At 45.1% G+C, this 13858-nt stretch overlaps 2 protein-coding genes across 2 annotated transcripts in view; one reads left to right on the top strand and one right to left on the bottom strand.

Moving 5' to 3' along the window:
• LOC126268175 (opioid-binding protein/cell adhesion molecule homolog) overlaps positions 1–13858 on the bottom strand; it is a 2429635-nt gene that overhangs the window by 936006 nt on the left and 1479771 nt on the right. The window lies entirely within an intron of this gene.
• LOC126268174 (sodium-coupled monocarboxylate transporter 1-like) overlaps positions 1–13858 on the top strand; it is a 229533-nt gene that overhangs the window by 167400 nt on the left and 48275 nt on the right. The window contains exons 7-8 of the mRNA XM_049973768.1: positions 4502–4642; positions 10871–10979. Coding sequence (XP_049829725.1) covers positions 4502–4642; positions 10871–10979 — 250 coding nt within the window. The remainder of the gene's footprint in view (positions 1–4501; positions 4643–10870; positions 10980–13858) is intronic.

Raw genomic sequence — 13858 nt, 5'->3', positions numbered from 1 at the left:
AAAACACATTACCTCCTCCAAAATACATCTCGTGAAATAACCACAACAACAGCATTCCAGAAATTAGAGATAATACAGAAGCTTATCGACAGTCATTCTTCCCATACGCCATTCGCAAGTGAAACAGGATATGAGAGAACAGTTAATGGAGCTTGAAGCCTCACACATTTGGGTGGCTTGCGGAGCATGATGTACATATACACTACGTAATTAGAAGTATCCAGACACCTGGCTGAAAATGGCTTACAAGTTCGTAATGCCCTCCGTCGGTAATGCTGGAATTCAATATGGTGTTGACCCGCTCTTAGCCTTGATGACAGCTTCCACTCCCGCAGACACACGTTTAATCAGTTGCTCGAAGGCTCCTTGGGGAATGTTAGCCCATTCTTCACGGAGTGCTGCCCTGAGGAGAGGTATCGATGTTGGTCGGTGAGGCCTGGCACGAATTCGGCGTTTCAAAACATCCCAAGGGTGTTCCATAGGGTTCAGGACAAGATCCTGTGCAGGCCAGCCCATTACAGGGATGTCATTGTAGCGTTAACACTCCGCCAGAGGCCATGCGTTAAGAACTGGTGCTCGATAGTGTTGAAAGATGCCGTTGCCATTTCCGAATTGTTCTTCAACAGTGGGAAACCAGAAGGGTCTTAAAACATCAATGTAGGAATGTGCTGTAATAATGCCAAGCAAAACCACAAAGGATGTAAGCCCTCTCCATGAGAAACACGACCACATTATAACAACACCGCATCCGACTTTTACTGTAGGCACTACACACGCTGATAGATGACGTTCACCAGTCACTCGCCATGTCCACACTTTGCCATCGCATCGCCACATTGTGTTCCATGATTCGCCACACCACACAACGTTTTCCCATTGTTCAGTCGTCCAATGTTTACGCCCCTTACACAAAGAGAGGCGTCATTTGGCATTTACCGGCGTGATATGTAGCTTATGAGCAGCCGCTCGACCACGAAATCCAAGTTTTCTCACCTCCTGACTAACTGTCGTAGCAGTTGGACTGGATCCTGATGCGGTTTGGAAATCCTTTGTGATGGTCTGGATAGATGTCTCCCTATTACACATTACCACCCACATCAACTGTCGGCGGTCTCTGTCAGTCAACAGAAGAGGTCGGCCTGCACGCTTTTGTGCTGTACGTGTCCTTCTACGTTTCCACTTCACTATCATATCAGAAACAGTGTACCTAGGGATGTTTAGGGGTGTGGAAATCTCGCCTATAGACGTATAACACAAGTGGCACCAAATGACCGGATCACGTTCGAAGTTTTTGAGTTCCGCAGAGCTCTCCATTCTGCTGTCTCACGATGTCTAATGACTACTGAGGCCACTGATATAGAATACCTGGCAATAGGTGGCAGCACAATGAACCTAATATGAAAAACGTATGTTTTTGGGGGTGTCCGGATACTTTTGATCACATAGTGTAGGTGCCGTTGCGTCCGTTTTCAATTTTATATCACTTTACGACGGTTGGGTTACACATCCAGCTACTTTTACACATCGGATGATGTTCCAAAAGGGTGAAACGCGTCACTGCTTTAACAAAGACTGTTTTTGTTTGAAATGATGAAGATAAACGTAGATGAACGTCGCTTCAACGCAGTTGTTATGGCCGTTAGTATGGTACTGAGTCAACTAGATATCGGAATTCAAAAACTACTGCATCCACCCAAGTTCCGAAAAATGTGAGAATTATCGCACAATCAGCTTACCAACTCATGCATCCAAGTTACTGAAAAGACTAATATAAGAAGAATGGAAAAGAAAGCTATGTATTTGCTAGACGACTATCAGTTTGCCTTTTCGAAAGATGACGTCACACGGGAGGCAGTTCTGACGATGCTGTTGACAAAGGAAGCAAGATTGAAGAAAATTCAAGGCACTTTCATAGGATTTGTCGACTTGAGAAAGGCGTTAGATAGTATCAAATAGTGCAAGGCGTTAGAAGTCCTGAAAAGTTGGGGTAAGCTATAGGAGAAGACGAAACGACGGAAACAAAAGACACGGTTAAGAGGGGGATTAATATTCAAGTTGAAAGATATCAGTGATACGATTCGCTGATGACAGTGCTATCCTCAGTGAAAGTGAGTAAGAATTACAGGATGTGTTGATGGAATGAAGTCTAGTGAGTACAGAATAAGAATTGATAGTGGATACGAGAAAGATAGAAGTAATGACAAGTAGCACTAACGAGAACAGCGAGGAACTTAATATCAGAATTAGGGATAAGGAAGTAGGCACAGAAGTTCTGCTATCTAGTCTGCAAAATAATTCATGACGGACGGGGCAAGGAAGACATAAAAAGCTTACTAGCGCTAGCGAAAAGCGCATTCCTGGCCAAGAGAAGTCTACCAGTATCAAACGTAGGTCTTACTTGAAGAAGAAATTTCTGAGAATGTGATTTTGGGGCACAGAACTGTATAGTAGTGAGACATGGACTGTGAGAAAAAGAGAAGATAATCGAAGCCTTCCCGATGTGGTGCAAGAGAGGAATGTTGAAATTTAGGTACACTGATAAGGTCAGGAATGATGAAGTACTCCGCAGAATCGACGAGGAAAGAAGCATATGGATAGCATTGACTAGAAGAAGTGCTATGATGGCAGGACATCTATTAAGATATTAGAAAGTAACTTTCGGGGTCCAAGAGGGAGCTACAGAAATTAAAAACTTTACTGTAAGACAGTAAAGCGCTAAGGAAACTGCATATTCAAATACAGAACACGGCGCTGCGGTCGGCCGCGTCTATATAAGACAAGTGTCTGGCGCAGTTGTTAGAACGGTTACTGCTGCTACAATGACAGGTTACCAGGATTTAAGTGATTTGAACTTGGTGCTGTAGGCCCACTTGTGTTCCCTTCATGACTGCACGACAGAAAGCTTTATGCTTCGCCCGTCAACACTGACACTGGACTGCTGATTATTGGGAAATTGTTGCCTGGCTGGACGAATCTCGTTTCAAATTGCATCTAGCGGATGGAATTATACACGTATGGAGACTACCTCAAGAATCTATGGACCCTGGAAGTAAGAGGGGACTGTTCGTTGGAGGAGGCTCTGTAATGGTATGGGTGGTGGTGGTGGTGGTTAGTGTTTAACGTCCCGTCGACAACGGGGTCATTAGAGACGGAGCGCAAGCTCGCGTTAGGGAACGAAATCGGCCGTGCGCTTTCAAAGGAACCATTCCGGCATTTGCCTGAAACGATTTAGGGAAATCACGGAAAACCTAAATCAGGATGGCTGGAGACGTGATTGAACCGTCGTCCTCTCGAATGCGAGTCCAGTGTGCTAACCACAGCGCCACCTCGCTCGGTGTAATGGTATGGGTTGTTTGCAATTGGCATGATAAGGGACACATGATACGTCTACATATGACTCTGAGAGGTGACACGTACAAAAACATCCTGTCTGATCACATGCATCCATTCATGTCTATTGTGCATTCCGACGGACTTGGTAAATTTCAGAAGAACAATGTGACACTCCACATATCCAGAATTGCTGCAAAGTAGCTCCAGGAACAATCAAGTTTAAACACTTCCGCTGCCCACCAAACTCCCCAGACATGAACATTATTGAGCATGTCTGGGATGCCTTGCAATGTGACGTTCAGAAGAGATCTCCACCCCCTCGTTCTCTTACGGATTAATGAACAGTACTACAGGATTCATTGTTTCAATTCCCTCCAGCACTACGGCAGACATTTCGTGTTGCTGCATTTCCGCGTGCTCGCGGGGACCCTACACGATATCGGGCAGATGCATCAGTTTCTTTGGCTCTTCAGTGCATATCCTGCATATAATTGAGGACGCCGTTTTGCAACTGCTACCAGTCAGGATACCTAGAAAAAAATTCTTGATCCAAAATGTGATGGAAGCGCTAGATTGGATTTCAGACCGCGTTGAGCTCACTGGATTACTTCTGTACCCTGCTAAAGGACGCGTGTGGTCATTGCTTTCTTCTGTCACTGGGTAGTTTTTTGTACAAGTGATCTGCGATTTGATATCGTTAAAATGTAAGCTAACGCAGCTCCAGGTTTGTATAGAATGCAATAAGGACATTTCAGTGATTTTATCTGTTTCTCAACGCGTTTGTCGCTATCATTTAGGTCACTCATTTTCTGTGGTTGTTGGAGAAGTAAAATGGGGGAGTACTTTTGTATCTTCCATTGTAAAGGAACATTTGATAATTTATATCAGTATTTTTGTTATTGCTTTGCTCCACTCAGACGAATGCTCCTTGAAGATAACTAACGACGAACTTTTACCCCTTAAATATAACTGTGTGAACGACTCTGACGCTTAGCGGCGTATTATGTAAGTGATTATTTTTGTTTACTTACTACTTGTAGACTTCAAAACGCCAGTATTTTGTGGACGTAAGAATTAGTCGTTGCATTTTGAATATTTTTCCTGTATATTTAAGATTTTCCACGACGTGACTGGATACTAAATGACTTTTCGCACTTTCTATGCGCAGGATGACCCCAGACCCATTCGTTCGGAGCTCCTTCTGGGCAGTGGTGATCGGCGCGACGGGGTCATTCGTAGGAGGCTGCGCCGTCCACCAGGGCATGGTGCAGAAGTTCATGTCGCTGCCGGATCTGGCGGCTTGTCGAAAGTGAGTTCAGTGAGTTCTCCCAGAGGTCGAGACGAACCCACGTCCGTAGCCAATATCAGGAGCGCAGTCCTGTGCATTGGCACTAGACTGAAGAGGTGGTTTGTTCTAATCTCGGTTGTTGATTGTGCACATAATTTTTACCACTAGTATCTGGCTGGGAATGGAGAGGAGGCAGCAGCGTGAAGTTTCTGATCGCCAGACTTCGCTTCTTCCTCCTGAATCAACTCCGCATCCCTCCTCTCTCTCTCACTGTGGCACTTGACACTGTTGCTGGTGGAGGTATTGTATAGGAGCTGGATATGTGCCAGCACCAGGTTTCGTTCTGTCCCTAACATACCTAACAACAGACACTTAACGCTGTATTGTACAACCAATAATTAAAGACTTAAGTTGGAGGAGCGCAACATCAAGCTACTTTCAGAACTGTCTAGCTTAGAACAACAATGCGGAATACTCTTGTCGATAACTTCCGTAGCTTTCTGGGAACGTAGTAGTAAAATATATGAAAATGGGTGAAAATTATGTATACGGAAATGGAACACTATTTTAAAGGCCATGGATTTTTCTAAAATGTTAGTTCTGTGTTACTGAATGCCATAGGAGAAATGAACTTAGAATTCCATGATAAGTTTCAATGGCACACAGACAGTACTATACCACAAAGCATTTATCACTTGGTATAAATCAGAAAAATATCACAAATTATTTCTTAGATTTAGGAAACAGATAAAAGACATAGTGTCCTAGTTCTAAAACTGTACTTGATGTAGAGTAGATGGGAGGCAATATAGAAAAGAAGAGACCCCATACTATCAAACGGGGCAATGCCTAAGAGATGACGAGCTCATGTGAGGTTATTACTATTATGGACATAACGGCCAAGACATTCTGCTACAAATTGTGGGAAATAAAGATGTCTTGAACTCGTTATGAGGATTAATTTAAGTAAATTTATTCATGAAAAATTTAATTTAAGCAAAGCAGACAACAAGAATTTCTAAATTTCTCCAGCCCACTGGAAACAACTAGAAATAAAAATGGACATGTTTTCGCAGGCATGGAAGGCAGCTTGCATTGCAAAATATCAGTGAGATGCTAAAAGTTAAAAGATAAAATTGAGATCCATACATCTGCATCCCTGCAGGTATGCCAAAACACTTTGGGTAGCGAACGATCACGAGAGCGCAGCTGGGCTGTAACCATGGCATGATCTCGATCTCTGCTACGGAGTTCATGCGGTAGAATAAACTATCCAAAATATGTAATGCAAGCCCACACTCGCAAGTAGGATCATCATCAGACGGGTATGGTACAGACTATCAAACGGCAGCGACCGGATTGGTGCTTGGGTATTTTAAGAAGATTCTCTCCGTCCTTTTTATGTGCCAGGTGTGGTCTCAGCGGACGGAACGGGTGCAGTTCGCTTGAGGTGAGATACACGATACTGTCGCATTGTCGTCACCACCACCTCGCGTTATTGCCACCAACAGCTATGTTCGACGTCAACTTGCAATAACCAGTCACAGAACAGGCGGCAGCATTAGCAGAAGAGGGTATACAAAGCGTGTCAGGGGTGAGGGGTGGCAAAACATTACAGCCGTTGTCGTAATGCGGGAACCGAGCGAATTATCTGACATGATCATTGGCAAATTGGCCAAGGGTGGAAGCATTTCCGAAACGATTAAGTTTGTACATCTTTTCGCTTGCCGCCGTGCACGACAGAATTGCGTTGTCCCAAACCAGGGCCAAGACTCCTGTAGTACACCTCGGGCCATAAATGACAAGCTTGAATGAAGGCTGCAGAGATGTGCACTGGCGAATAGACCTTCAGATGATGAGCAACTAACAACCCAAACGAAACAAGGCGCTATCAATGGTGAGTCCTCAACGACCGTTCAGTCAAACGTGGCATTTGCCTCCGCGGCTGTCGCCTGGTTCGTGCACCTACATATGCAGCAGTTCATCAGCAACGAAGGCTGGAACTGGACGACCAGTGAGTGGAGACAGGTTAGCCTTGTAGATGAATGATAGTTCATGCTGCATCAAAGAAATGGCCTATAGCACATGTTGTTGTTGTTGTGGTCTTCAGTCCTGAGACTGGTTTGATGCAGCTCTCCATGCTACTCTATCCCGTGCAAGCTTCTGCATCTCCCAGTACCTACTGCAACCTACATCCTTCTGAATCTGCTTAGCGTATTCATCTCTTGGTCTCCCTCTAAGATTTTTATCCTCCACGCTGCCCTCCAATACTAAACTGGTGATCCCTTGATGCCTCAGAACATGTCCTACCAAACTGATCCCTTCTTATAGTCAAGTTGTGCCACAAACTCCTCTTCTCCCCAATTCTATTTAGTACCTCCTCATTAGTTATGTGATCTACCCATCTAATCTTCAGAATTCTTCTGTAGCACCACATTTTGAAAGCTTCTATTCTCTTCTTGTCCAAACTATTTATCGTCCATGTTTCACTTCCATACATGGCTACACTCCATATAAATACTTTTAGAAACGACTTCCTGACACTTAAACCTATACTCCATCTTAACAAATTTATCTTCTTCAGAAATTCTTTCCTTGCCATTGACAATCTACACTTTATATCCTCTCTCCTTCGACAATCATCAGTTATTTTGCTCCCCAAATAGCAGAACTCTCAATAGCACATACGGCATGAAATGTCTTAAAGCAAAAACCATACATGCTTTATCGGCTGGGCGATATCGTCATTTGGAAAGGGACAATGGATCAGAACGTGAAGGGATCTATCCATATGCAGCCCTAAATGCAGTTTGTTTTTCCTAGGAACAGTAGCATCTGCTAGCAAGACAATGCAACTTGTCACATAGGTCGTAGTGTATACACGTAGTTCTAAGACAACCAGGATGTGTTTACCGTACTCCCTAGCGATTTAAGCCCAATCGAGACTCTATGGGACCCCTTCGATTTGGATGTTCGCGCCTAAGATTCTCAACCTCCAGAATTTCATTAGCTCTCTTCCTGCACAATCCCCAGAGGTCCGCAGTGCAAAAGATGGTTACGCAGGCTTTTAACAAGTGGCTGTATTAATGTGACTGGACAATGCCTGTACTGGTGAACTGACATTCACTGTCCATATTAAAGTACTATAACAGGACACTATTCGTCTGCTCCACTCATGTTACAGTTCTCGCCACAAGTTGCATTTATGAAGGGACTAGTGGGTTGCCCAGCTCATAGATCAGGGCCTCTCGAAGGCTGTGAAGGCTCCTGACGGGCAGACGTACGACCAGTTGCCGCGTTTCTTCTACTTAGAACACGAAGGATGGCTGACTGCATCCGTTCTTTAATTTTCTAACGATTTAACTATGCGTAACATGATCTAAATGTCTTGCGTATTATAATCCAAATGTGTCTGAATATCTATCTTCCTTTCGTGTGACCGGAATGTACGAAATGCAAACAACATGTGGTTAGAATCACTGCCAAAGTTCTGTGCCTTACTATCTGATACGGTTGACCGAACAGTCACGTGGTACCATGTAATGTGTTCCGAGTTGTTCTAACACTCTTTAGTCCTTACAGTGCTCTCGTGACGTAATACGTGTAGATGGAACTTGAGGATACGTTAAGTAATGGACGTGAGTGTAAGTTACATAGAAATAAAGATGAATACCTTCTTCAAAGATGAGCAAACAGTTAGTGATCATAATTAATCTTAATATGATGTAAAAAATGTATGTATCTCTTGGATGTGGAACAGCCGACCAATCCAATGGAAAATATTTCTCGGAATCGTAAGAAAGCTACAGTCGAACATAAACAATTCTCACAACTTTCAACGGACATTATAACTCTCACCAGTGGTATAAGAAAGATTTTGCCAGGCCAGTTATATTCAAGTTGAGTTGCAAATACACTAACGGAAAAAAGTCGCAACAACAAGATGGAGTTTTTCGAAATAAACAGAAGTTGATAAATGTGTTTCTAGATCTGAAAGATTTCTCCATTCAGATTAAGCGCCAGTCGTGTAAGAATGCGTTAGTAGCTCCACTTTCAAGATGCAAATCACGTTTGCTTTAAATACGCTCTGTTCGCCTTTAAGGCAACGAAGACGCCAACATCAACGCCTCACAGAGTTTCAAAGAGGTCAAGTAATAGGGCTACGAGAATCTGGATGTTCCTTCTGTCACACTGCAGAGAGGCCTGGCAGAAATGTAGCCAATATATGTGACTGCTGCCATCGAAGGTCACGAGAACGTGTTTTCTTAAGAGGACCGAGTCCGGACAGCTACGTGGCACTACCAAGAAAGAAGAATATCGTGTTCGGCCCATGGTTCCGGCACATTTTCCTGCATATGCAGCAGTTGACACCATAGTGACACAATGAACTGTTACAAGTCGGTTACTTCAAGAACAGCCCCAAGTTAGACGCACTATATCGTGCATTTCGCTCACCCCAAAACACCGCAATTTTGCGACTTCATTGGTATCAAGCGAGAGCCCGATGGAGGTCAGGTTGGAAGTCTGCTGTGTTCTCTGGTGAAAGCTGGTTCTGCTTCTATGCCAATTATGGCCGTGTGTCCATTAGAAGGAGGCCAGAGGAGTGCCTGCAGCCTACTTGGTGATAGACACACTGGATCTGCACTTGGCATTATGGTCTGTGGTGCAATTTCGTATGACAGCAGGAGAAATCTCATAGTTGTCCCAAGCACCTTGACCGCATATCTGAAAGTCGAGCTGATGATTCGACATGCTTTGCTGCCACTCACGAACAGCATTCCTGCGGGTGTTTTCCAAAAGGACAACGTTCGCCCGCATATCGCCGTCGTAACACAACATGCTCTACGCGGTGTCGATAAGTTGCCTTGGTATGTTCGATCATCAGATCTGGCTCAAATCGATCACATATCGGACGTCGTCGCACGACAGCTCCACCGTCATCCACAACTAGCATTATGAGACCCTTTACTGAACGACCAATTGCAAAGATATGGAACTCCATTCCACAATCAGACATCCCGCAGCTGTAAAACACAATTTACCTGCATTTCACTTTTAAAATAGCTTATCTCGCGCTTACGTTAACGTTCCAAGGAATGCTTATCACTTCAATGTGTTATCTAGAAAAAAGTATTTCCAAAGTTTCGTGATCCTACAGTAATTATTTTTTCGTGTTGTGATTTATTTTCGCTGTCCGTGTATTTTGTGTTTTCCGCAAAGGAAAGGAACATGGCCGGCCAGTGTGGCCGAGCGGTTCTAGGTGCTACAGTGTGGAAACGCACGACCGCAACGGTCGCAGGTTCGAATCCTGCTTCGGGCATGGATGTGAGTGATGTCCTTAGGTTAGTTAGGTTTAAGTAGTTCTCAGTTCTAGGAGACTAGTGACCTCAGAAGTTAACTCCCACAGTGCTCAGAGCCATTTGAACCATGTAAACCATGAAAACAAAAATCTTAGCAGGCATTACGATAATAACCTAAATTTTATATATCTGGAAAGTGGTTGAAATGGCTTCCGAATGTGCTACCATCAAAGGTGCACAGGTTGTACAATACTGGTACAAAATTAATAGGCAAGATGCTGAAACTGAAGGCTTGTTTGGAGTACTACACAAATAAAAAAAAAGCTAGAGATTTCCGAAATCTGCTGCATGTGAGCACTGCTAAAAATTAACTATCCATATCGTATAAAGTGAAGCGGTATCACAAAGAAGAAGTAAAGGTATATGAGAGAAATCTTATACGAAGAGTAGGAACTACAGTTGCTAGGATTTCTAAGATACGCGAATTGATGTAGTAGTATACTAGAAGATTGGAGAGAACAACAAAGAGTGTTAAACAGAAAATCGAAAATGGGATTAGAATTGCAAATAATTGTTTTGCTTAGGATAGGAAAACTTGGTTGACCACTGCAAAGGAAACAACAAATTAAAATGTGTGTGAATACCTAAGGGACCAAATTGCTGAGATCATCGGTCCCTAGACTTACACACAACTTAAACTAGCTTATGCTAAGAACAACACACACACAGAGGGAGGACTCGAACCTCCCGTCCAAGGGAACGGATAACTGTGCAAATAATAGCTGTAGTATTTGCTGCGTGCTGCATACATACAAGTTTATCTGAGATACAACTCATCATCGTTAGCAGACGACTCGTCTACATTCGGGAAGCAATCAGAAATGTTGAACAGTCTTTAACCTGTTTCTATAGAAATTAATTAATTTCTAATTTAAGCTTCATTTCGCAGGACCCTGGCTGGCTTCACTTTTGGCATAATCCTCATGAAGGTCATCAGCGTCTTTACTGGGTTTCTGCTCTATGCCACCTACCGCGACTGTGATCCTGTTAAAACCCATGTAAGTGCTATGCAGTATTTAGAAATCTTCTGATACAAATACTTTAGTTGAATATTGTTAGCTTCGTGTGTCAGTGCTTTATCTCATGAATTTGGATATACTCCGAAATCCACAATACGGTGCGTGGCGGAGGGTACCTCGTACCACAACTAGCATCTTCTCTCCTTGTTCCACTCCCAAACAGAACGAGGGAAAAATGACTGCCTATATGCCTCTGTACGAGCCTTAATCTCTCTTACGTTATCTTTGTGGTCTTTCCGTGAAATGTAAGTTGGCGGCAGTAAAATTGTACTGCAGTCAGCCTCAAATGCTAGTTCTCTAAATTTCTTCAGTAGCGATTCACGAAAAGAACGCCTCCTTTTCTCTAGAGACTCCCACCCGAGTTCCTGAAGCATTTCCGTAACACTAGCGTGATGATCAAACCTACCAGTAACAAATGTAGCAGCTCGCCTCTGAATTGCTTCTACGTCCTCCATCAATCTGACCTGATAGAGATCCCAAACGCTCGAGCAGTACTCAACAATAGGTCGTGTTAGTGTTTTATAAGCGGTCTCCTTTACAGATAAACCACATCTACCCCAAATTCTACCAATGAACCGAAGACGACTATCTGCGTTCCCCACAACTGCCATTACATGCTTGTCGCACTTCATATCGCTCTGCGATGTTACGCCCAAATATTTAATCGACGTGACTGCGTCACGCGCTACGCTACTAATGGGGTATTCAAACATTACGGGATTCTTTTTCCTATTCATCTGCATTAATTTACATTTATCTATATTTAGAGTTAACTTCCATTCTTTACACCAATCACAAATCCTGTCCAAATCATCTTCTATCCTCCTACAGTCACGCAACGACGACACCTTCCCGTACACCACAGCATCATCAGCAAACAGCCACACATTGCCACCCACCCTATTCGAAAGATCATTTATGTAGATAGAAAACAACAGCGGACCTACCACATTTCCCTGGGGCACTCCAGATGATACCCTCACCTCCGATGAACACTCACCATCAAGGACAACGTTCTGGGTTCTATTACTTAAGAAGTCACTACAGTCTAACTGAATATCCGTCGCTACAAGAGTATTACTTTGTTCCCATCTTCTGTTATTATATCTCCTCCTTCCCCATCTGCCTGTCCCTGCTTCATTCCGTCTCTGTCAGTCTCCTCCTGCCCTCTCACTGTCTATCTCTTCCACCCCTCTTTCTGTTCATTTCCTCCTCCGTCAAGCACCGATGTGTTTCTTCCCTCAACGTTCGTCTGCTCTCACACTTCTACACTCCTGGAAATGGAAAATAGAACACATTGACACCGGGGTGTCAGACCCACCATACTTGCTCCGGACACTGCGAGAGGGCTGTACAAGCAATGATCACACGCACGGCACAGCGGACACACCAGGAACCGCGGTGTTGGCCGTCGAATGGCGCTAGCTGCGCAGCATTTGTGCACCGCCGCCGTCAGTGTCAGCCAGTTTGCCGTGGCATACGGAGCTCCATCGCAGTCTTTAACACTGGTAGCATGCCGCGACAGCGTGGACGTGAACCGTATGTGCAGTTGACGGACTTTGAGCGAGGGCGTATAGTGGGCATGCGGGAGGCCGGGTGGACGTACCGCCGAATTGGTCAATACGTGGGGCGTGAGGTCTCCACAGTACATCGATGTTGTCGCCAGTGGTCGGCGGAAGGTGCATGTGCCCGTCGACCTGGGACCGGACCGCAGCGACGCACAGATGCACGCCAAGACCGTAGGATCCTACGCAGTGCCGTAGGGGACCGCACCGCCACTTCCCAGCAAATTAGGAACACTGTTGCTCCTGGGGTATCGGCGAGGACCATTCGCAACCGTCTCCATGAAGCTGGGCTACGGTCCCGCACACCGTTAGGCCGTCTTCCGCTCACGCCCCAACATCGTGCAGCCCGCCTCCTGTGGTGTCGCGACAGGCGTGAATGGAGGGACGAATGGAGACGTGTCGTCTTCAGCGATGAGAGTCGCTTCTGCCTTGGTGCCAATGATGGTCGTATGCGTGTTTGGCGCCGTGCAGGTGAGCGCCACAATCAGGACTGCATATGACCGAGGCACACAGGGCCAACACCCGGCATCATGGTGTGGGGAGCGATCTCCTACACTGGCCGTACACCTCTAGTGATCGTCGAGGGGACACTGAATAGTACACGGTACATCCAAACCGTCATCGAACCCATCGTTCTACCATTCCTAGATCGGCAAGGGAACTTGCTGTTCCAACAGGACAATGCGCATCCGCATGTATCCCGTGCCACCCAACGTGCTCTAGAAGGTGTAAGTCAACTACCCTGGCCAGCACGATCTCCGGAGCTGTCCCCCATTGAGCATGTTTGGGACTGGATGAAGCGTCGTCTCACGCGGTCTGCACGTCCAGTACGAACGCTGGTCCAACTGAGGCGCCAGGTGGAAATGGCATGGCAAGCCGTTCCACAGGACTACATCCAGCATCTCTACGATCGTCTCCATGGGAGAATAGCAGCTTGCATTGCTGCGAAATGTGGATATACACTGTACTAGTGCCGACATTGTGCATGCTCTGTTGCCTGTGTCTATGTGCCTGTGGTTCTGTGTAGTGTGATCATGTGATGTATCTGACCCCAGGAATGTGTCAATAAAGTTTCCCCTTCCTGGGACAATGAATTCACGGTGTTCTTATTTCAATTTCCAGGAGTGTAATTCCATCTCCTCCCCTCTCCATGTCCTCCTCCCCTTTTCTCTGTTCTTCTCCTTCTGTGCCTCATCCCATCCATCTCCTCCTCCATCCTCTTTCCTTTACCCACCTACCTTCACCTCTCTCCTCTCTCTCTCTGTTCAACTCCCCTTTCCTTTCTGTAGCAGT

The sequence above is a fragment of the Schistocerca gregaria genome, chromosome 4 (genome assembly GCF_023897955.1).
Source record: "Schistocerca gregaria isolate iqSchGreg1 chromosome 4, iqSchGreg1.2, whole genome shotgun sequence".
NCBI classification, from domain to species: Eukaryota; Metazoa; Arthropoda; class Insecta; order Orthoptera; family Acrididae; genus Schistocerca; species Schistocerca gregaria.
This window is presented reverse-complemented; position numbering and strand designations above follow the sequence as displayed.